The sequence below is a fragment of the Pristiophorus japonicus genome, chromosome 15, assembly GCF_044704955.1.
Source record: "Pristiophorus japonicus isolate sPriJap1 chromosome 15, sPriJap1.hap1, whole genome shotgun sequence".
Classification (NCBI taxonomy): domain Eukaryota; kingdom Metazoa; phylum Chordata; class Chondrichthyes; family Pristiophoridae; genus Pristiophorus; species Pristiophorus japonicus.
In genome coordinates this window covers 35,282,169-35,302,166 of record NC_091991.1, presented here as the reverse complement: position 1 = coordinate 35,302,166, position 19,998 = coordinate 35,282,169, and the positions used below count along the sequence as shown (strand labels likewise).

The 19,998-nt window shown below is 44.6% G+C and overlaps 1 protein-coding gene across 2 annotated transcripts in view; it reads right to left on the bottom strand.

The window, feature by feature from the left end:
• nup107 (nucleoporin 107) overlaps nucleotides 1-19,998 on the bottom strand; it is a 65,620-nt gene that overhangs the window by 45,207 nt on the left and 415 nt on the right. For both annotated transcript variants that reach the window (XM_070900306.1, XM_070900307.1), the window contains exons 2-4: nucleotides 16,793-16,887; nucleotides 8,998-9,081; nucleotides 6,282-6,385 (exon numbers count right to left, since the gene is read on the bottom strand). In XM_070900306.1, coding sequence (XP_070756407.1) covers nucleotides 6,282-6,385; nucleotides 8,998-9,081; nucleotides 16,793-16,887 — 283 coding nt within the window. The remainder of the gene's footprint in view (nucleotides 1-6,281; nucleotides 6,386-8,997; nucleotides 9,082-16,792; nucleotides 16,888-19,998) is intronic.

Genomic DNA, 19,998 nt, shown 5'->3' with positions numbered 1-19,998 from the left:
TAATTGATAAATACTGACCAACCTCTCTGGCCCTGAAAAATGTATTTTAGAAGTGTGGCTTTTCATTCCCTCAGAAGAAAATTAGTATTGGAGATATTTTTTTATTTAAATTCACTTTTTTTTGCATATCTCTTATCATTCTCCCATAATTCCATCTGTATTCCTCAATATTTATTTTACTTTCTGTACATCATTTAAATATAATTTATACATCCTGGTTTGGACTCTGCATTGCTCAATGGTTGAAGAGCGCCACTGTTTCTTGCCCTGCTCAGTCACCACAGATCCCCTGCAGAGGGCGTCATGCTGGAACAGACAGCCAATGACAGGAAGTCTCCGCTCTAAAGATGGTGAAATCTTTGTGGGCAGCTGTCAGTAAGTTGAATGGTGAGAACCGTTCCTTCGCCATTAGGCGCAAAATCCAGGCCAATTAGGCAATTAATCATTTTAAAAACATGATTCAAAAAATACCTGTGGCACAACCACAGCAATATCACGTGGAAACCCCAAAATCGATTGATTCCTAAATTTTTGCGCCGAGCTCCGCTGCACATCATCCCGAGTTCCAGCTTTAGCCTACCACTGAAAATACTATATTCCATCACTTCCCCCCACTTTGTCTACAGTCAGAAAGCCAAGTGTACCAGAAAAGAATGCTGTAAATTAATTTAAGCTGATTACACAAATACTAATCAGTCTGTCAATTGGAACTTTCAAGACTGTGTTCCTAAGTTAAAAATTAGGGCTAGATTTTCCACAAGGTAGCCATCACCCAAAAAATGGGCCTTGTTCCAGCGATGCAGCCTTACTGATCGCAGGTACATGGCCCACTTTTGTTGTTGCGATTTTCCACTTGGTCATAGCCCGGCGATGTGGAATGAGCGATCTCATTTTCACGTTCGCCCACCGAAAACAGAAGTCCAAAAAAAAAAGCTTCCCTAGCAACGGCCTTGTGCGCATGAGAGGTTTTTTTCCGGACGATTTTTTTTAACCGCGTTTTGGAAGGTCAGGGGTAATCACACATGCTCAGAAGGCAGAAGGCGGGGCTGGAGAGAGAGAGAGTAGTTTGAGAGAGGAGGAAGGCAGTGAGAGAGTTGTTTTTGAGAGTTTATTGGGAGTTTATTGTTGATATTGAAAGTTTACAGTTTATAGTTTAATTAATAGTTTGAGTAATTGATTAATATAGTGTGATTATTATAAATGTCTGAAATAATGTTGGATTCTGAGAGGAAAAGGGTGAAGCCTTTCAGCGACGAGGCCAATGAGACCTTAATGAATGTGGTCGAGTCACGGTGGGACGATTTGACTTGGGGTGTGCACGGCATGCCCCCACACCGTGTATATCGTAAAATATGGGTGGAGATCGCTGTGGTGTTGCCCTTGGCGTCCCATGAATCGAAGGGATCTGACCAGTGCCGTAAACGCTGGAATAGTTTGGTGGCTGCAGCGAGAGTAAGTTACATTTTATATTTTAATGCTTATATTTTATATTTTACTGATGCATGCAAATTTTTATTAGACAAGTTGAGGCAAGATTGCGTTTCTTTGTACCTTCGTTGGCTGTGCGCTCGCCTCCTCCGTCTCCCTGTCTACGCATTTCTCTGCCAGCTCTTCGATTGATACTTTCAGAAACCAGCTTGTGAACAGTTACGAGTAATGGCGCAAAAAGCATAGGTCCCATCACTATCAATAATTATTTTCAATTACTATAAATGAACTAAACAATGTGAATCTATTAAAATACTTCATCTATTCCAGCCCTAGTCTAATTATAATTAGTTTCATTATAAATAAACCTTTCCCTAAAAAATGCCTAATCCACTAGGCTACTATTAGTAAGATTAAATATAATTAAAAATCTGAGAAGATCTATCTATGCAGGACCGATAAATCACGAACATGATTTGCCTTCCACTCAGATACCTCCACCACGGCAGGAAGTCTTGCCGTCGCCCGCTGCACGCCAGCTTCGTCTTGGTCTGCGGCGACCAAAACGGGCGGGTGGTGTTAAAACACGGGGTGGTAAAGGACCTGGAGGGAAATGTGACCGCAGGTAGGGAGGGGGGTTGTTTTTTCTATATCAATATAAATTTTTTTAAAGTTCATTGTTGTTTGGGGTGGGGGAAGAGAGGGTGTTGAAAGAAAAATTTAAAAAATTCGAAGTGTTAAATACATTTTTTTTATTGAGTTTAACAATTGTTGTGCATTCTCTTAATAGTTACATTAAGCATAACATTTAACAATTGTTCTGCATTTGTTGTGCATTCTATTATAACAAAAGTTTACTTACGTTAAGCAGTAATGCAAATGCCAGGTCTGTGCAGGCAAGGCAAAAAATATAACAACGCAAATGCAACTTTTGCTTAACCTTAACTGTAAATGTAAATATGACTATCCACAATGCAAGTTCAGGAAAAGCATTCATAAATGAGCTGCTGACACAACAGCTTAAGCAGCCGCGTAACTACCGCTGGTCTTCGGGGGGGGGTGGTGGGTGCGACCATGGCTAGATCTCCAGGCTGACTGGCCTCCCCTAGGTCCTCACCAGCCTCCTCTTCCGCCTCCGCTGGCTGGCTCTTCCGTCTCCCCTCCTTCTGGAGGTGGACCTGCAGCCCCATCTGGCATTAGTTGTCCTCTCCTTATAACTAGATTATGCAGCATGCAACACACCACAATAAACTCTGCGATCTGGTCAGGGTGGTACTGTAGGCTGTCACCAGAATGGTCCAGGCATCTGAAGCGCTGCTTTAGGACTCCAATTGTCTTCGACGATATTGCGTGTCGCTATGTGGCTTTCATTGTAACTTTTCTCTGCTTCAGTGACGGGATTACGCAGTGGGGTCATCAGGCAACTGGCAAGGCCATATCCCTTATCCCCCAGCACCCAACCGTGATCTTCTGGCTGATTGACAAACAGATCAGGGGTAGCACACTCACGTAGGATGTGCGCATCATGGATGCTGCCAGGAAATGTAGTATTTACGGTCATGATTATTTGCTTGTGGTCGACAAGCTGCATATTCAGGGAGTGGAATCCCTTTCTGTTACGAAACACCTCTGCGTTCTTTAAGGGGGCTTTCAGGGCAATGTGAGTGCAGTCCATTGCTCCATGCACCTTGGGGAAGTCTGCTATTCTCGAGAAACCCAAAGCCCTCCCGGTCTGTGCCTCCCTGATCATGGGGAAGCTTATAAAGTCCATCCTGCGAGCGTAAAGGGCTTCAGTCACCTGCCAAATGCAACAGTGTGTGTGGTGTGCTGAGAGATATGATAGATGTTGCCAGCTGAAGCCTGAAAAGATCCCGATGCGTAGAAGGCTAGGGCTGCAGTAATCTTCACCTCAACGGACAGTGCAGTTCTGATGGTGCTGGAAGGCTGCAGATCCCCCTTGATGAGCTGGCAAATCTCATCGATGACCTCCTTCTGGAAGCGCAGCCTTCCAAGACATGTGTTTTCAGACAAGTTGAAGTAAGATTGCTTTTCCAAGTACCTTCGTTGGCTGTACGCTCGCCTCCTCTATCTACGCATTACTCTGCCACCTCTTTGATTGATCCTCAGAAACTCGCTTGTGAGTTAGGAGTAATGGCGCAGAAAGCATAGGCCCCATCACTATTGATAATTATTTTCACTTGCTATAAATGCACCTTTCACTAAAGAAAGTCATCTATTAAACTACTCTCTCTATACAAGCCCTAGACTAACAATAGGCCCTATCACTTTCAATAATTATTTTCATTTGGTATAAATGCACTTTTCACTAAAAAATGCCTAATCTGAGTAGATCCATCTATACAGGATCCTTAAATAACTCACATCTAAGCACCATTTTGTAGCTGCCTCCACCCTTCCTCAGAACTTCAAACTGGCATCCGTAGTGCCCATTTCCTTCAGTAAAGCCTGGGAAAAGCAACTATTACCCAGCCACGTTCTCGGCGAGCGATCAGCCCAGCGAAGTGTCGAAAGTTGGGATGGGCGATGTGCGGGCAATCAGTTCAGCAAAGTGAGCCGAAACTTGGGGGCTTATTTTTCCGGCGATCTAGCTTCCACTTTTTTCTCAAAATGGGCGATAGAAGTCCATTTTGGGCGACATATGGGCCTTATATGGGCGAAGTGAAGTGAAAAGTCTAGCCCAATCACTATCGAAAATAAACCAGTGAATTTGAGGCTATTGAATGTAAACTATTACACAAATTCCATGATTTATAAAAGATTCATTAGCAGATTTTTATTTTAATAAAGCAAATCATTTTGTATATCTTTATAAACTTTCAATGTACAAGTATCCATTTTTACTCCTGAACTTATCAAAGAATCATAGAATGGCTACAGTACGGAAGAAGGCCATTCAACCCATCAAGCCTTTACCAACTCCCCTGCCCTTTCCCCGTAGCCCTGCAATTTTTTTTTCCTTCAGATACTTATCCAACTCCCTTTTGAAAGATAAAATTGCATTTGCCTCCACCACCCTTTCAGGCGGTGCATTCCAGAGCATCCACTGTGTAAAAAAGTTTTTTCTTATGTCGCCTTTGGTACTTTTTACCAATCAACTTAAATCTGTATCCTCTGGTTCTTGACCCTTCTGCCAATGAGAACAGTTTCTCTCTATCTACTCTGTCCAGATCCCTCATGACTTTGAACAGCTCTATCAAATCTCCTCTAATCTTCACTGCTCTAATAAGAACCCCAGCTTCTCCAGTCTATCAATGTAACTGAAGTCCCTCATTCTTGGAATAATTCTCCATAAATCTTTTTTGCACCTTCTCCAAGGCCTTTACATCCTTCATAAAGTGTGGTGCCCAGAACTGGATACAGTACTCCAGTTAGGGCCAAACCAGTGTTTTACGCAGGTTCATCATAATGTCCACACTTTTGTACTATAAGTCTATTTATAAGCCCAGGATCCTGTAAGCCTTTTTAACTGCTTTCTCAACCTTCCCTGCCACCTTCAATGATTTATGCACACATACCTCTAGGTCTCTTCTGTTCGTGTACCCCCTTTAGGAGTGTACCATTTAGTTGATATGTCTTATAAACCCCTCATTTTTTGCACCAAATGCATCACTTTAAACTTTTCTGGATTAAATTTCATCTGCCGCGTGTACACCCATTCCACCAGCCTGTCTACATCATCCTGAAGACTATCACTGTCCACTGTACTTCCAAGTTTTGTGACATCTGCAAATGTTGAAATTGTGCCCTGTACACCCACATCCAAGCCATTAATACACATCAAGAAAAGCAGTGGTCCTAGAACTAACCCCTGGGGAACACCACTGTATACCTTCCTGCAGTCCGAAAAACAACTGTTCACCACTACTCTTTGTTTCCTGTCACTTAGCGAATTTCGTATCCAGGCTGCCTCTGTTCCATGAGCTTCAATTTTGCTGGCAAGCCTATGAAGTGGCACTTTGTCGAACGCCTTTTGGAAATCCATGTACACTATGTCAACTGCATTACCCTAATCAACCATCTCTGTTACCTCATCAAAAATCTCGATCAATTTGGTTAAACACGATTTCCCTTTATCAAATCCGTGCTGGCTTTCCTTAATTAATCCACACCTATCCAAGTGACTCTTAATTTTCCTGATTACTGTTTTCAAAGCTTCCCCACGACCAAGGTTAAACTGACTGGCCTGTGGATGCTGGGTTTATCTTTACATCCTTTTTTAAACAATGGTGTAACATTTGCAATTCTCCAGTCATCTAGCACCACCCCACCGTATCTATGGAGGATTGGAGTATTATGGCCAGTACCTCCTCGATTTCCGTCCTAAATTCCTTCAGCATCCTAGTAATTTATCTATTTTAATATAGCCAGCCTTTCTAATACCTCCTCTATCAATTTTTAATCATATCAAGTGTCTCTACTACCTCCTCCTTCACTATGTCTATGGCAGCATCTTCTTCCTTGGTGACGACAGATGCAAAGTACTCATTTAATACCTCAGCCACACCCTCTGTCTCCGTAAATAGCTCTCCTTTGTGGTCTCTAATCGGCCCCACCCCTCCTCTTACTACCCCTTTTACTATTTATATGTTTATAGAAGATTTTTGGATTACCTTTTATGTTGGCTGCCATTCCATTCTCATACCCTCTCTTTGCCCCTTTTATTTTCTTTTTGACTTCTCCTCTGACCTTTCTATATATGGCCTGAATCTCAGATGTATTTACAACCTGACATCTGTCATACACGCTCTTTTTCTGCTTCATCATATTCTCTATCTGTTTCGTTATCCAAGGAGCTCTGACTTTTCTTAAGAGAAACACTTTATAAAACTTACTAATGACACATCTGGTGTTGCAGCATCCGATCGAGATAGTCTGCCAGAGTGTAAATGAGATGTATCGATTTGCCTCAAAGGACAGACTCTAGTCTGTGCTGTATCTGTAACACAATACCAGAAGTTAATTTCAATAATGAGCACTAATGTTTGTATTTTACATCAACAATACTCTAGAATTTAAGTAATTTCCATTAAAACATGGTTACTCAACACATTTCATTCACAAAATTCATCACCTTTGTAAAATAAGGTAAACTGTTAAAAAAAGACAGCAATTTTTGATGATTATATATAAAACGTTAAGAAGCCAAGCAGTTCCATTACTTAATTTTAGTTGGGAGCATTCTCTTCTGAAGCACAGGACATAGTTAAACAAACTGAATTGCTAGACCATGAGCCATAATTGACATTACAATTGTCAGAACTTATCACAGTACTTAAGAATAATGGGAGAAAGGCAGCAATACTGATAGCCTATTGAAGACCTTGTCAACAATACATAGATATTATAATGTATTCTCCTTTCAGATGCCCTTCCTCCAGGTTAGACATTTTTCCATGAGGGGGAAGATAGGCAATTAATTTGCTCCAAAGTAACTGCCAATGACACTTCAGTTAGGCACCTAAAGGCATGCAAGAGAGACGACTAGTTTACCCACTCATATTTTCTTTCCTCTCTAAAAGACAAATGTCAGGCCTCCATTCTGTGCTTGCCATTGTTGAAGTTAGAAACTTGCACCTGCAAACTAGTGTAAGTATTTTAATACTGCATGAAAATTCTGCTCATGTTCAATAGAAGTTTATGGCACAGGAGATCATTCAGCCCATCATGTCTGTACCAGCTCATTGCTACAACAATCCAGTTTCTTGTTCCCTCCCCACATCTTCAAATTTTTATCCACTTTTCCCTCAAAAGATATGCTTTGTGTGCTTCAATTAGTCCCGATGGCAGAGCATCGCAAGCTCCAACAACTTGCTGCATCATCTTTTTTCTTAACCTTGCTCTTCATTCTGATATTGACAATTTTAAATTGATGACTCCTCTTCAATGACTCTTGAACCAGAGGATATTAAGTGACTAGGGACAGACTATCAAACCCCTCCCTAATTCTTAAAAACCTCCAGTAAATCTCATTTTAGTCTCTCTCTGTCGTAGTGGAAAGAGTCCTAGGTTAATTCAAAAGGAAATATACATTTATATAGTGCCCTTAATGTAGTAAAACGTCGCAAAGCGCTTCAAAGGAGCGTTATCAACCAAAATTTGACACCAAGCCACATGAGATATTAGGACAGGTGACCAAAAGCTTGATCAAAGAGGTAGGTTTTAAGGAACGTCAAATGAGGAGAGAGAGGAGGGATTTAGGGTGGGAATTCCAGAGCTTAAGGCCTAGCCAGCTGAAGGCATAGCCGCCAATGGTGGAGTGATTAAAATTGGCAATTTGCGCAAGAGGCCAGAATTGGAGGAGCATGGAGATCTCAGGGCTGGAGGAGGTAACAGAGATAGGGAGTGGCCATGGAGGGATTTAAAAACAAGGATGAGAATTTTAAAATTGAGGCTTTGCTGGACTGGGATCAAATGTAGGTGAGCGATCACAGGGGTGGTCGGTAAACAAAGCTTGGTGTGAGTTAGGATACGGGCAGCAGAGTTTTGGATGAGCTGAAGTTTACGAAGGGCGCAAGGTGGGAGGCCAACCAGGAGATCGTTGCCAAGTCTAGGAAGTAACAAAGACATAGATGAGGGTTTGAGCAGCAGATGAGTTGAGGCAAGGGTGGAGACAAGCGATGTTAGAGGTGGAAGTAAGTGTTCTTGGTGATGGAGCATATGGGTCAGAAGCTTGCGAACAGTCTGGTTCAGATTCAAGCAGTGGAGGGGTTTGGAATTGGTGGCTAGGGAACGGAGTTTGTGGCAGGGACTGAAGATAATGTTTCCAGTCTTCCCAATATTTAATTGGAGGAAATTTCTGCTCATCCTATACTGGATACATGTGGAACCTGACGGTGAACAGGGTTAAAGCACTAAAAGCGTTAATTCTTCAGCATTATTTAAAATCTAAAAGTAATTAACCAGCAGAAGTGTTAAAGCAGAATTCAAAAAAATATTGTTCAGCTTTTATGAGGACAGGACTACCCAGTGCTGGTGAGTGTAGTGCTCTGTACTTAGTAAAATATGATACATGGGGCATATTTTCATGCACATATTTATATCTGCCAAGAACAAAGGACTGTTTTTTATCTGCCCTCTTGAGCATCCCTGATTATAATCGCTCGACCATTGGTGGCCGTGCCTTCTGTTGCCTAGGCCGCAAGCTCTGGAACTCTCTGCCTAAACCTCTCCGTCTCTCTTTCCTCCTTCAAGACGCTCCTTAAAACCTACCTCTTTGACCAAGCTTTTGCTCACCTGTGCTAATTTCTACTTATGCAGCTCAGTGTCAAATTTTTAATCTCATAATACTCCTGTGAAGCGCCTTGGGACATTTCACTACGTTAAAGGTGGTATATAAATGCAACTTCTTGTTTTTGTTGTAGTACAATATAGGGTTTTAACCAAACAGGCATAGGGCATACAATTACCAAAATTGCTGGTAGCACATACAATCAAAATAACGTGGTAAACACCATGTAATATTTTAAGAACTTGAAGTAGAACAGCATCATTTCCAGTATCTAGCTATCTGAAACAAACTAAGTTTCAGTTATCTTAATCAATACTTACGGAAATCAGTGAATATATGACCTGATGCACGAGTAGCTGATTGAATCTGTACAACAGAAACAGCTTTTCCCAGCTTCGTTATTTCTAGAGAATGAGTTAAGGAAAGGTGGCTTTGATAGGTCACAAGCAAATATTCATCATTTCTTGCCATTGAGTGATCATCAGTACTTGCTCTGCATTATCAAGCACAGAATTTAAAAGAGAATTGACATTCAAACTTTTATTCTTCAAAACTGTTCCATTGCCTTTACACTGATACTTCCAAAAACTATGGACCATGCTGTAATTGAAGTCTACAGCACAGAAACAGGCCATTCGGCCCAACTATTTTACGTTGGCACTCATGCTTAGTACGAGTGTCTCCCATCCCGCTTCATCTAACCCTATCAGCATATCTTTCCCTATCGAACGTTTAGCGAGCTTCCCCTTAAATGCATCTATGCTATTTGCCTCATCTACTCCTTGTGGCAGCGGGTTCCACGTTCTTACTACCTTTTGGGTTAAAGAGTTCCTCCTCAATTCCCACTGGATTTATTAGTGACCATCTTATATTTATGACTTAGTTTTGGACTCCCCCACATGTGGAAACATTTTTTCTATGTCTACCTTATCAAACACTTTCATTATCCTTAATACCTCCATCAGGGAATCCCTCAGCCTTCTCTTTTTCTGGAAAAAAAGAGCCCCAGCCTGTTTAGCCTTTCTTTACAAGTATATCCTCTTAATTCTGGTATCAGCAAGGTGTCATCAGCAGTGCTATCAAGTGGCATTTATTCATCAATAACGTGCACTCCGATGCTCAGTTTGGGTTCCGCCAGGAACACTCGGTTCTAGACCTCATTACAGCCTTGCTCCAAACATGGACAAAAGAGCTGAATCCCGGAGGAGAGGCAAGAGTGACTGCCCTTGACGTCAAGGCAGCATTTGACTGAGTGTGGCATCAGGAGTCCTAGAAAAATTGAAGTCAATGGGAATCTGGGGGGAAACTCTCCGCTGGCTGGAGTCATACCTAGCACAAAGCAAGATGGTTGTTCGAGGCCAATCATTTCAGCCCCAGGACATAATTGCAGGAGTTCCTCCAAACAATTCTCCTCGGCCCAACCACCTTCAGCTGTTTCATCAATACCTTCCCTCCATAATGTCAGAAATGGGGATGTTCGCTGATGATTGCAGTGTTCAGTTCCATTGACAACTCCTCAGATAATGAAGCAGTCCAAGCCCACTTGCAGCAAGATCTGGACAACATTCAGGCTTGGGCAAGTAAAATTTGCGCCACACAAGTGTCATGCAATGACCATCTCCAACAAGAAAGTCTAACCATCTCCCTTTGACATTCTATGACATTACCATCGTCGAATCCCCCATCGTCAACATCCTGGTAGTCACTGTTGAACCAGCCACATAAATACTGTGGCAACAAGAGCAGGTCAGAGGCTGGTATTCTGCGATGAGTGACTCACCTCCTGACTCCTGAAAGCACTTCCACCATCTACAAGACACAAGTCAGGAGTGTGATGGAAACTCTTCACTTGCCTGGATGCTCCAACAACTCAAGATGCTTGACACCCAAGAAGCTCGACACCATCCAGGACAAAGCAGCCCGCTTGATTGGCACCCCAACCACCACCTTAAACATTCACTCACTCCACCACTGGCACACCGGGTCTACAGTGTGTACCATCTACAAGATGCACTACAGCAACTAGCTCAGGCTCCTTCGATAGCACCTCCCAAATCCACGACCTCTATTGTGTAGAAGGACAAGGGCAGCAAGCGCAGGGGAATACTACCACCTTGACTTGGAAATATAATCGCCGTTCCTTCATAGTCGGTGGGTCAAAATCCTAGGACTCCCTACTTATCACTGTGGGAGTACCTTCACCACACGGATTACAGCCGTTTAAGGCGGCTATTATTATGACTATTAAGGGAATCAAGGGATATGGGGATAGTGAAGGAAAGTGGAGTTGAGGTAGATCAACCATGATCTTATTGAACAACGGAGCAGACTCAAGATTCCGAATGACCTACTCCTGCTCCTAATTTTTATGTTCTTAAGGCAGCTCATTACCACCTTCTCAAGGGCAATTCGGAATGGCCAATAAATGCTGGCCTTGCCAGCATCGCCCACATCCCATGAATAAATTAAAAAAGAATCATCCTTGTTAATCTTTTTTGCACCTTATCCAGTGCCTCTAAATCCTTTTTATACTATGGAGACTAGAACGGTGCACAGTACTCCAGAGTGTAATCTAATCAAAGTTTGATACAAGTTTAATATAACTTCTCTGCTTTTCAATTATATCTCTAGAAAGGAACCCCAGTGCTTGGTTTGCTTTTTTTCCCTAAACGGTCTCATTAACATGGGTCGCTACTTTTAGTGATTTGTGAATGTATATACCACTTGGTCCCTTTGTTCCACTATCCCATTTAGATTATCAAAGCAGTACGTGGCCTCTTTATTCTTCCTACCATCGTCAACATCCTGTGGTCACCATTCGACCAGCCACATAAATACTGTGGCTACAAGAGCAGGTCAGAGGCTAGTATTCTGCGGTGAGTCACTTTCCTATAATTTGGCAATTCCACGACCATTCTGCAAATTTATTAATGTTCTCTTGTATTTTTCCCACTCTTCCTTTGTGTTAACCACACACCCCAATTTAGTATCCACCAATTCCAGTGTCCAAATCGTTAATGTAAATTTGTGAACATTAGTAGTTCCAGCACCAATCCCTGTGGAACACCAGTTCCTACTGTTTGCCACTGAATAGCTACCCTTAACCCCCACTCTGTTTTCTGATTTGTAGCCAACTTGCTACCTATTCTGCTGCCTTTCCCACATTCTCAGACCTAGAAACATAGAAACATGGAAAATAGATGCAGGAGTAGGCCATTCGGCCTTTCGAGCCTGCACCACCATTTAATCAGATCATGGCTGATCATTCATCTCAGTACCCCTTTCCTGCTTTCTCTCCATACCCCTTGATCTCTTTAACCGTAAGGGCCATATCTAACTCCCTCTTGAATATATCCAATGAACTGGCATCAACAACTCTCTGCGGTAGAGAATTCCACAGGTTAACAACTCGGAGTGAGGAAGTTTCTCCTCATCTCAGTCCTAAATGGTTTACCCCTTATCCTTAGACTGTGTCACCTGGTTCTGGGTTTCCCCAACATCGGGAACATTCTTCCAGCATCTAACCTGTCCAGTTCCGTCAGAATTTTATATATTTCTATGAGATCCCCTCTCATCCTTCTAAACTCCAGTGAATACAGGCCCAGTCGATGCAGTCTCTCCTCATATGTCAGTCCTGCCATCCCAGGAATCAGTCTGGTGAACCTTCGCTGCACACCCTCAATAGCAAGAATGTCCTTCCTCAGATTAGGAGACCAAAACTGAACACAATATTCCAGGTGAGGCCTCACCAAGGCCCTGTACAACTGCAGTAAGACCTCCCTGCTCCTATACTCAAATCCCCTAGCTATGAAGGCCAACATACCATTTGCCTTCTTCACCGCCTGCTGTACACGCATGCTAACTTTCAATGAATGATGTACCATGACACCCAGGTCTCGTTGCACCTCCCCTTTTCCTAATCTGCCACCATTCAGATATTCTGCCTTCGTGATTTTGCCACTAAAGTGGATAACCACACATTTATCCACATTATACTGCATCTGCCATGCATTTGCCCACTCACCTAACCTTTCCAATTCACCCTGCAGCCTCTTAGCATCCTCCTCACAGCTCACACCGCCACCCAGCTTAATGTCATCTGCAAACTTGGAGATATTTCACTCAATTCCTTCATCTAAATCATTGATGTATATTGTAAATAGCTGGGATCCCAGCACTGAGCCCTGCGGCACCCCACTAGTCACTGCCTGCCATTCTGAAAAGGACCCATTTATCCCGACTCTCTGCTTCCTGTCTGCCAACCAATTCTCTATCCACGTCAGTACATTACCCCCAATATCATGTGCTTTAATTTTGCACACCAATCTCTTGTGTGGGACCTTGTCAAAAGCCTTTTGAAAGTCCAAATACACCACATCCACTGGTTCTCCCTTGTCCACTCTACTAGTTACATCCTCAAAAAATTCTAGAAGATTTGTCAAGCATGATTTCCCTTTCATAAATCTATGCTGCTAGATTAGCTACCCTCCAGTCCATACGAACTGACCCAGAGTCGATAGACTGTTGGAAAATGATCACCAATGCATCCACTATTTCTAGGGCCACTTCCTTAAGTACTTGGGATGCTGACCATCAGGCCCCGGGGATTTATCGGCCTTCAATCCCATCAATTTCCCTAACACAATTTCCTGACTAATAAGGATTTCCTTCAGTTCCTCCTTCTCACTAGATCCTCGGTCCCCTAGTATTTCCGGAAGGTTATTTGTGTCTTCCTTCGTGAAAACAGAATCAAAGTACTTGTTCAACTGGTCTGCCATTTCTTTGTTCTCCATTATAAATTCACCTGAATCTGACTGCAAGGGACCTACATTGTCTTCACTAATCTTTTTCTCTTCACATATCTATAGAAGCTTTTGCAGTCAGTTTTTATGTTCCCAGCAAGCTTCCTCGCAATCTATTTTCCCCCTCCAAATTAAACGCTTTGTCCTCCTCTGCTGAATTATAAATTTCTCGCAGTCCTCAGGTTTGCTGCTTTTTCTGGCCAATTTCTATGCCTCTTCCTTGGATTTAACACTATCCTTAATTTCCTTTGTTAGCCACAGTTGAGCCACCTTCCCGGTTTTATTTTTGCTCCAGACAGGGATGTACAATTGTTGAAGTTCATCCATGTGATCTTTAAATGTTTGCCATTGCCTATCCACCGTCAACCCTTTAAGTATCATTCACCAGTTTATTCTAGCCAATTCACGTCTCATACCATCGAAGTTACCTTTCCTTAAGTTCAGGACCCTAGTCTCTGAATTAACTGTCACACTCTCCATCTTAATAAAGAATTCTACCATATTATGGTCACTCTTCCCCAAGGGGCCTCGCACAGTAAGCGTCTACTATGCGGTACCCTATTGAGGGCCTTTTGAAAATCTAAATATAGTACATCAACTATATTACCTTTGTCTACTCTTCAAAGAATTCAATGAGGTTGTTCAAGCATGACCGTCCCTTATGAGAACTGTGCTGATTACTCTATGATATTTTTGGTTTCTAGATGATTTAATTACATCCTTGAGTAAAGATTCTATTATCTTTCCTGCCACCGATGTTCAATTAACTGGTCTCTAGTTCCCTGGACTTGATCGATCTCCCTTTTGGTCTATTTATGATCATCAGCATGGCCATTTCACTGGTGACATTGTTGTCCACATTATATACATTTGGAGCTCTGCTCTTCAACACTATGAATCGTGTCATTTCATCGGACCTCTTCAAAGCCTAGAATTCTCTTCTAAAGATACAATGGCCTGGATTTTGTGGTGGGAATGATGGCGTGCTCTCAAAGTACGCTGTCATACCGCCTTTGAAATCCACCACAAGTTCGGATTTCCGCATGTTGGCTAAATCCCAAACTTACGGTCTGTCAACGGCCAACTGCTCCGCCACCGAAAACCTAATTGCTGGCGCAGAGTTGGGCTATTTACCCAACAACTGCCCAGCTATTACATAGGGAAATTCTACGGTGGCGGTTCCACAGCCCATGGGGATAATGCTTTTCTTAAATTAAATGACATCCAAGAACATTAAAAGCTTTAATGAGAAGCAATTCGACTGTATGTTAAAGCTGCAGGTTTAAAAAAAAATAAAGTTCACATTTCATAACTTTCTGCATAGTATTTGTTTAGAAGTGGGAATTACGAGTATGTATTTTAAAGGCTGCAGTAATGAAGTAATGTAGTCATTTACATGAATGAAAGAATGTGTTTTCTGATTGGAGGACCATACCCACATGATCCCAGGTATGCTTCCACACAGGCTGTGTCCCTGTGATCCATGGGCCATTACGCTGCCCTCCTACTCGCAAGGAGGGTCGCCATCAAGTAGGTGCATATTCTTTTTACAGGTCGACGTCATACTCGGAGGTACGACACCGAGCGCAATTTTTGGCTTTATATGATTGCCCCCTCCAACACTATGCTCATGGTTGTCGAGTTCTTCTCAAATCGCTCTATTTTACTGTATTTGACAGTTCAGCTCATCCTCGGACTTTCCTTTAACTTCGGGTTGCTAAAAGCTCTATCCTCTCTCATTCCACTCAACTTCCTTCAGATCACACTCTCAGCGCTTACAATCTCCCGCAGCACAATGCCTCAATGCACGACATTTATTGGAGCATTAACATTCTTATTCCTTTTGATTCTTCAAAACCAGCTTTAGAGAGTCTTTCACAAGGCTAAACAGCTATCAAGTTTTACCTCAGTCAACTTGATTTTTTTTTGTCAAGAGTAAATTCTTGGCCCTCTCCAACATCAAATGAAACCCCCATATCTCCACCATTGCTGAAATTGTCTCCAAGAAACCTGCTATCCTCTTTTTTTCCTTAACATGCCGGTCTTTCCTTCCTTCTATAATCATCAAGCTTTTAATATGTATATCAAAGCCACTTATGTTCTTTGAAAGTTTTTTTAAAGTCCAAATAAACATAGCTTCCATAGGTAAGTTCATTGTTTAGACTCTGGCAAATACTGCACTCATTCGCTTTTGCTTGTGGACATATTCATCTTTTTTATTTTGTTGACTAAAATACCTGTGTGGAGAACAAGATATCTATAAGCTGCACTGCCATAGTAAGAAGTGATTTATGAATGGCCAAATCTGTTATACATTATGATTAAGCTGCTGCTAAACAACCATAACGTGCCACAAGTAAACTCAAACTTGATGCAGACTGTGCATTGTAATTATCTTTGCAAAAATATGGAAATACATTTCTTTAAAAAACATCAATATCTGAGCCACTGATTTCACTGCATGGAGGGGGGGGCGGCGACTGCCTGTCCTTGATCTTTCCTCTCCCATTGTATCCTTACACAGGTGTGATAGCCATATCCCCGCTTCAAATTCTACTTCTTGGTGGGTTGATTTTTTTAAGTCTTGATAATTATCTTCAAGATCTTTCCTAATGTAAATTCCAGGACTTACTGTCCTCGTCCCAACCATCTAGATATGAATGGCAGTTCCCACCCATCTCCCTTCAAAAATGCACCAATATTTCCCCGAACCACAAAGATAACTGAAGAGAGACGGAGTAAAAAGAGTGAAATTTAGAAATGAAAGGAGATCTCATTGAAGATTCTGAGGGGGATTGACAGTGTCGAGGCAGAGAGATTGTTTCCTCTGGCTGGAGTCTAGAACTACGGGGTATAGTTTTAGGATAAGGCGTTGGCCATTTAGGACTGAGATGAGAAGGAATTTCTTCACTCAGAGGGTTGTGAATCTTTGAAATTTCCGACCCGAAAGGGCTGTAAATGCTGATTCATTGAGTATATTGAAGTCCGAGTTAGATAGATTTTTGAACTCCAGACGAATAAAGGGATATGGGGATCAGGCGGGAAAGTGGAGTTGAAGGCGAAGATCAGCCATGGCTGAGGGGCCATATGGCCTACTCCTGTTCCTAATTCTTATGTTATGTTATGAAAAAGCTGAAACTGAATCTGTGCAACACAAAATTTAAAAAAGAAAAATTGTAAAATGTTAAGAGATCTTAGAAAAAGAGAAAATGCTGGAAATATAATAAATGCATAATATCTGATGCAGAAAACACAGGTTAAACATTTCAAGAAGAGATCCTTTGTCAAAATGGGCACAAAGCGAAAAGGATACTGTCTGGTTTCATTCTTGGAGCGCTGCGTCGCCGAGAAGCTCTGCTAATCTCGGCGTCCCGAACGATAGGAGACATCATATCTGCACTCAGCTTTCTAGAATAGTAGGTTTAGAAAGCAAAATTTGGACTTTAAAAGTAATTCTGAAAATTCTCATTGCTATGCAACTCAAACTAATTTCACTATACAATAGTACTATTGAGCAAAATGAGCTATTTATTAGTTTGGCAGAGAACTTAAAAAAAAGAAAGACACCAAATGAAAATCAGACTAGAGGCTTTACAAAAAACATCACATGGAAGATAATATCTTGTGCCACCTTTGGACCCGACTCCCCGGGTTCCACACCAATGTACAGACACCACTCCCTCCCCACCTCCCATTCACACCTCTATTCCCCCCCTACCCCTCTCTCTCTCTCTCTCTCTCTCTCTCTCTCTCTCTCTCTCTCTCTATACCCCATCTCTCTTTCTCGCTCTCTCTCTACCCCATCTCTCCCGCTCTCCACCCCATCTCCTCCGCTCTCCACCCCATCTCTCCCGCTCTCCACCCCATCTCTCCCGCTCTCCACCCCATCTCTCCCGCTCTCCACCCCATCTCTCCCGCTCTCCACCCCATCTCTCCCGCTCTCCACCCCATCTCTCCCGCTCTCCACCCCATCTCTCCCGCTCTCCACCCCATCTCTCCCGCTCTCCACCCCATCTCTCCCGCTCTCCACCCCATCTCTCCCGCTCTCCACCCCATCTCTCCCGCTCTCCACCCCATCTCTCTCTATCTCTCCCTCTCTACTCCATCTCTCTCTCTCTACCTCTCTAACCCATCTCTCTCTCTCTCTCTACCTCTCCACCCCATCTCTCTCTCTACCCCACCTCTCTCTCTACCTCTCCACCCCATCTCTCTCTCTAACCCATCTCTCTCTCTCTCTCTACCTCTCCACCCCATCTCTCTCTCTACCCCACCTCTCTCTCTACCTCTCTCCACCCCATCTCTCTCTCTACCCCACCTCTCTCTCTACCTCTCTCCACCCCATCTCTCTCTCTACCCCACCTCTCTCTCTCTCTCTCTACACCCCATCTCTCTACCCCACCTCTCTCTCTCTCTCTACACCCCATCTCTCCATCTCTCTACCCCATCTCCATCTCTCACTCTAACTACCTCTCTCTACCCCATCTCCATCTCTCACTCTAACTACCTCTCTCTACCCCATCTCCATCTCTCACTCTAACTACCTCTCTCTACACCCCATCTCTCCCTCCCTCCCTCTCTCTACACCCCATCTCTCCCTCCCTCCCTCTCTCTACACCCCATCTCTCCCTCCCTCCCTCTCTCTACACCCCATCTCTCCCTCCCTCCCTCTCTCTACACCCCATCTCTCCCTCCCTCCCTCTCTCTACACCCCATCTCTCCCTCCCTCCCTCTCTCTACACCCCATCTCTCCCTCCCTCCCTCTCTCTACACCCCATCTCTCCCTCCCTCCCTCTCTCTACACCCCATCTCTCCCTCCCTCCCTCTCTCTACACCCCATCTCTCCCTCCCTCCCTCTCTCTACACCCCATCTCTCCCTCCCTCCCTCTCTCTACACCCCATCTCTCCCTCCCTCCCTCTCTCTACACCCCATCTCTCCCCTCCCTCCCTCTCTCTACACCCCATCTCTCTCTACACCCCCATCTCTCCCTCCCTCCCTCTCTCTACACCCCATCTCTCCCTCCCTCCCTCTCTCTACACCCCATCTCTCCCTCCCTCCCTCTCTCTACACCCCATCTCTCCCTCCCTCCCTCTCTCTACACCCCATCTCTCCCTCCCTCCCTCTCTCTACACCCCATCTCTCCCTCCTCCCTCTCTCTACACCCCATCTCTCCCTCCCTCCCTCTCTCTACACCCCATCTCTCCCTCCCTCCCTCTCTCTACACCCCATCTCTCCCTCCCTCCCTCTCTCTACACCCCATCTCTCCCTCCCTCCCTCTCTCTACACCCCATCCTCCCTCCCTCTCTCTACACCCCATCTCTCCCTCCCTCCCTCTCTCTACACCCCAGCTCTCTCCCTCCCTCTCTCCTACACCCCATCTCTCCCTCCCTCCCTCTCTCTACACCCCATCTCTCCCTCCTCCCTCTCTCTACACCCCATCTCTCCCTCCCTCCCTCTCTCTACACCCCATCTCTCCCTCCCTCCCTCTCTCTACACCCCATCTCTCCCTCCCTCCCTCTCTCTACACCCCATCTCTCCCTCCCTCCCTCTCTCTACACCCCATCTCTCCCTCCCTCCCTCTCTCTACACCCCATCTCTCCCTCCCTCCCTCTCTCTACACCCCATCTCTCCCTCCCTCCCTCTCTCTACACCCCATCTCTCCCTCCCTCCCTCCTCTACACCCCATCTCTCCCTCCCTCCCTCGCTCTACACACCCCATCTCTCCCCTCCCTCCCTCTCTCTACACCCCATCTCTCCCTCCCTCCCTCTCTCTACACCCCATCTCTCCCTCCCTCCCTCTCTCTACACCCCATCTCTCCCTCCCTCCCTCTCTCTACACCCCATCTCTCCCTCCCTCCCTCTCTCTACACCCCATCTCTCCCTCCCTCCCTCTCTCTACACCCCATCTCTCCCTCCCTCCCTCTCTCTACACCCCATCCTCCCTCCCTCCCTCCCTCTCTCTACACCCCCTCTCTCCCTCCCTCCCTCCTCTCCTCTACACCCCATCTCTCCCTCCCTCCCTCTCTCTACACCCCATCTCTCCCCTCCCTCCCTCTCTCTACACCCCATCTCTCCCTCCCTCCCTCCCTCTCTCTACACCCCATCTCTCCCTCCCTCCCTCCCTCTCTCTACACCCCATCTCTCCCTCCCTCCCTCCCTCTCTCTACACCCCATCTCTCCCTCCCTCCCTCCCTCTCTCTACACCCCATCTCTCCCTCCCTCCCTCCCTCTCTCTACACCCCATCTCTCCCTCCCTCCCTCTCTCTACACCCATCTCTCCCTCCCTCCCTCCCTCTCTCTACACCCCATCTCTCCCTCCCTCCCTCCTCTCTCTCTATCTACACCCCATCCCTCCCTCCCCCTCCCTCCTCTCTCTACACCCCATCTCTCCTCCTCCCTCCCTCTCTCTACTCCCTCTCTCTCCTCCCTCCTCTCTACACCCCAGACTCTCCCTCCCTCTCTCTACACCCCATCTCTCCCTCCCTCTCTCTACACCCCATCTCTCCCCTCCCTCTCTCTAC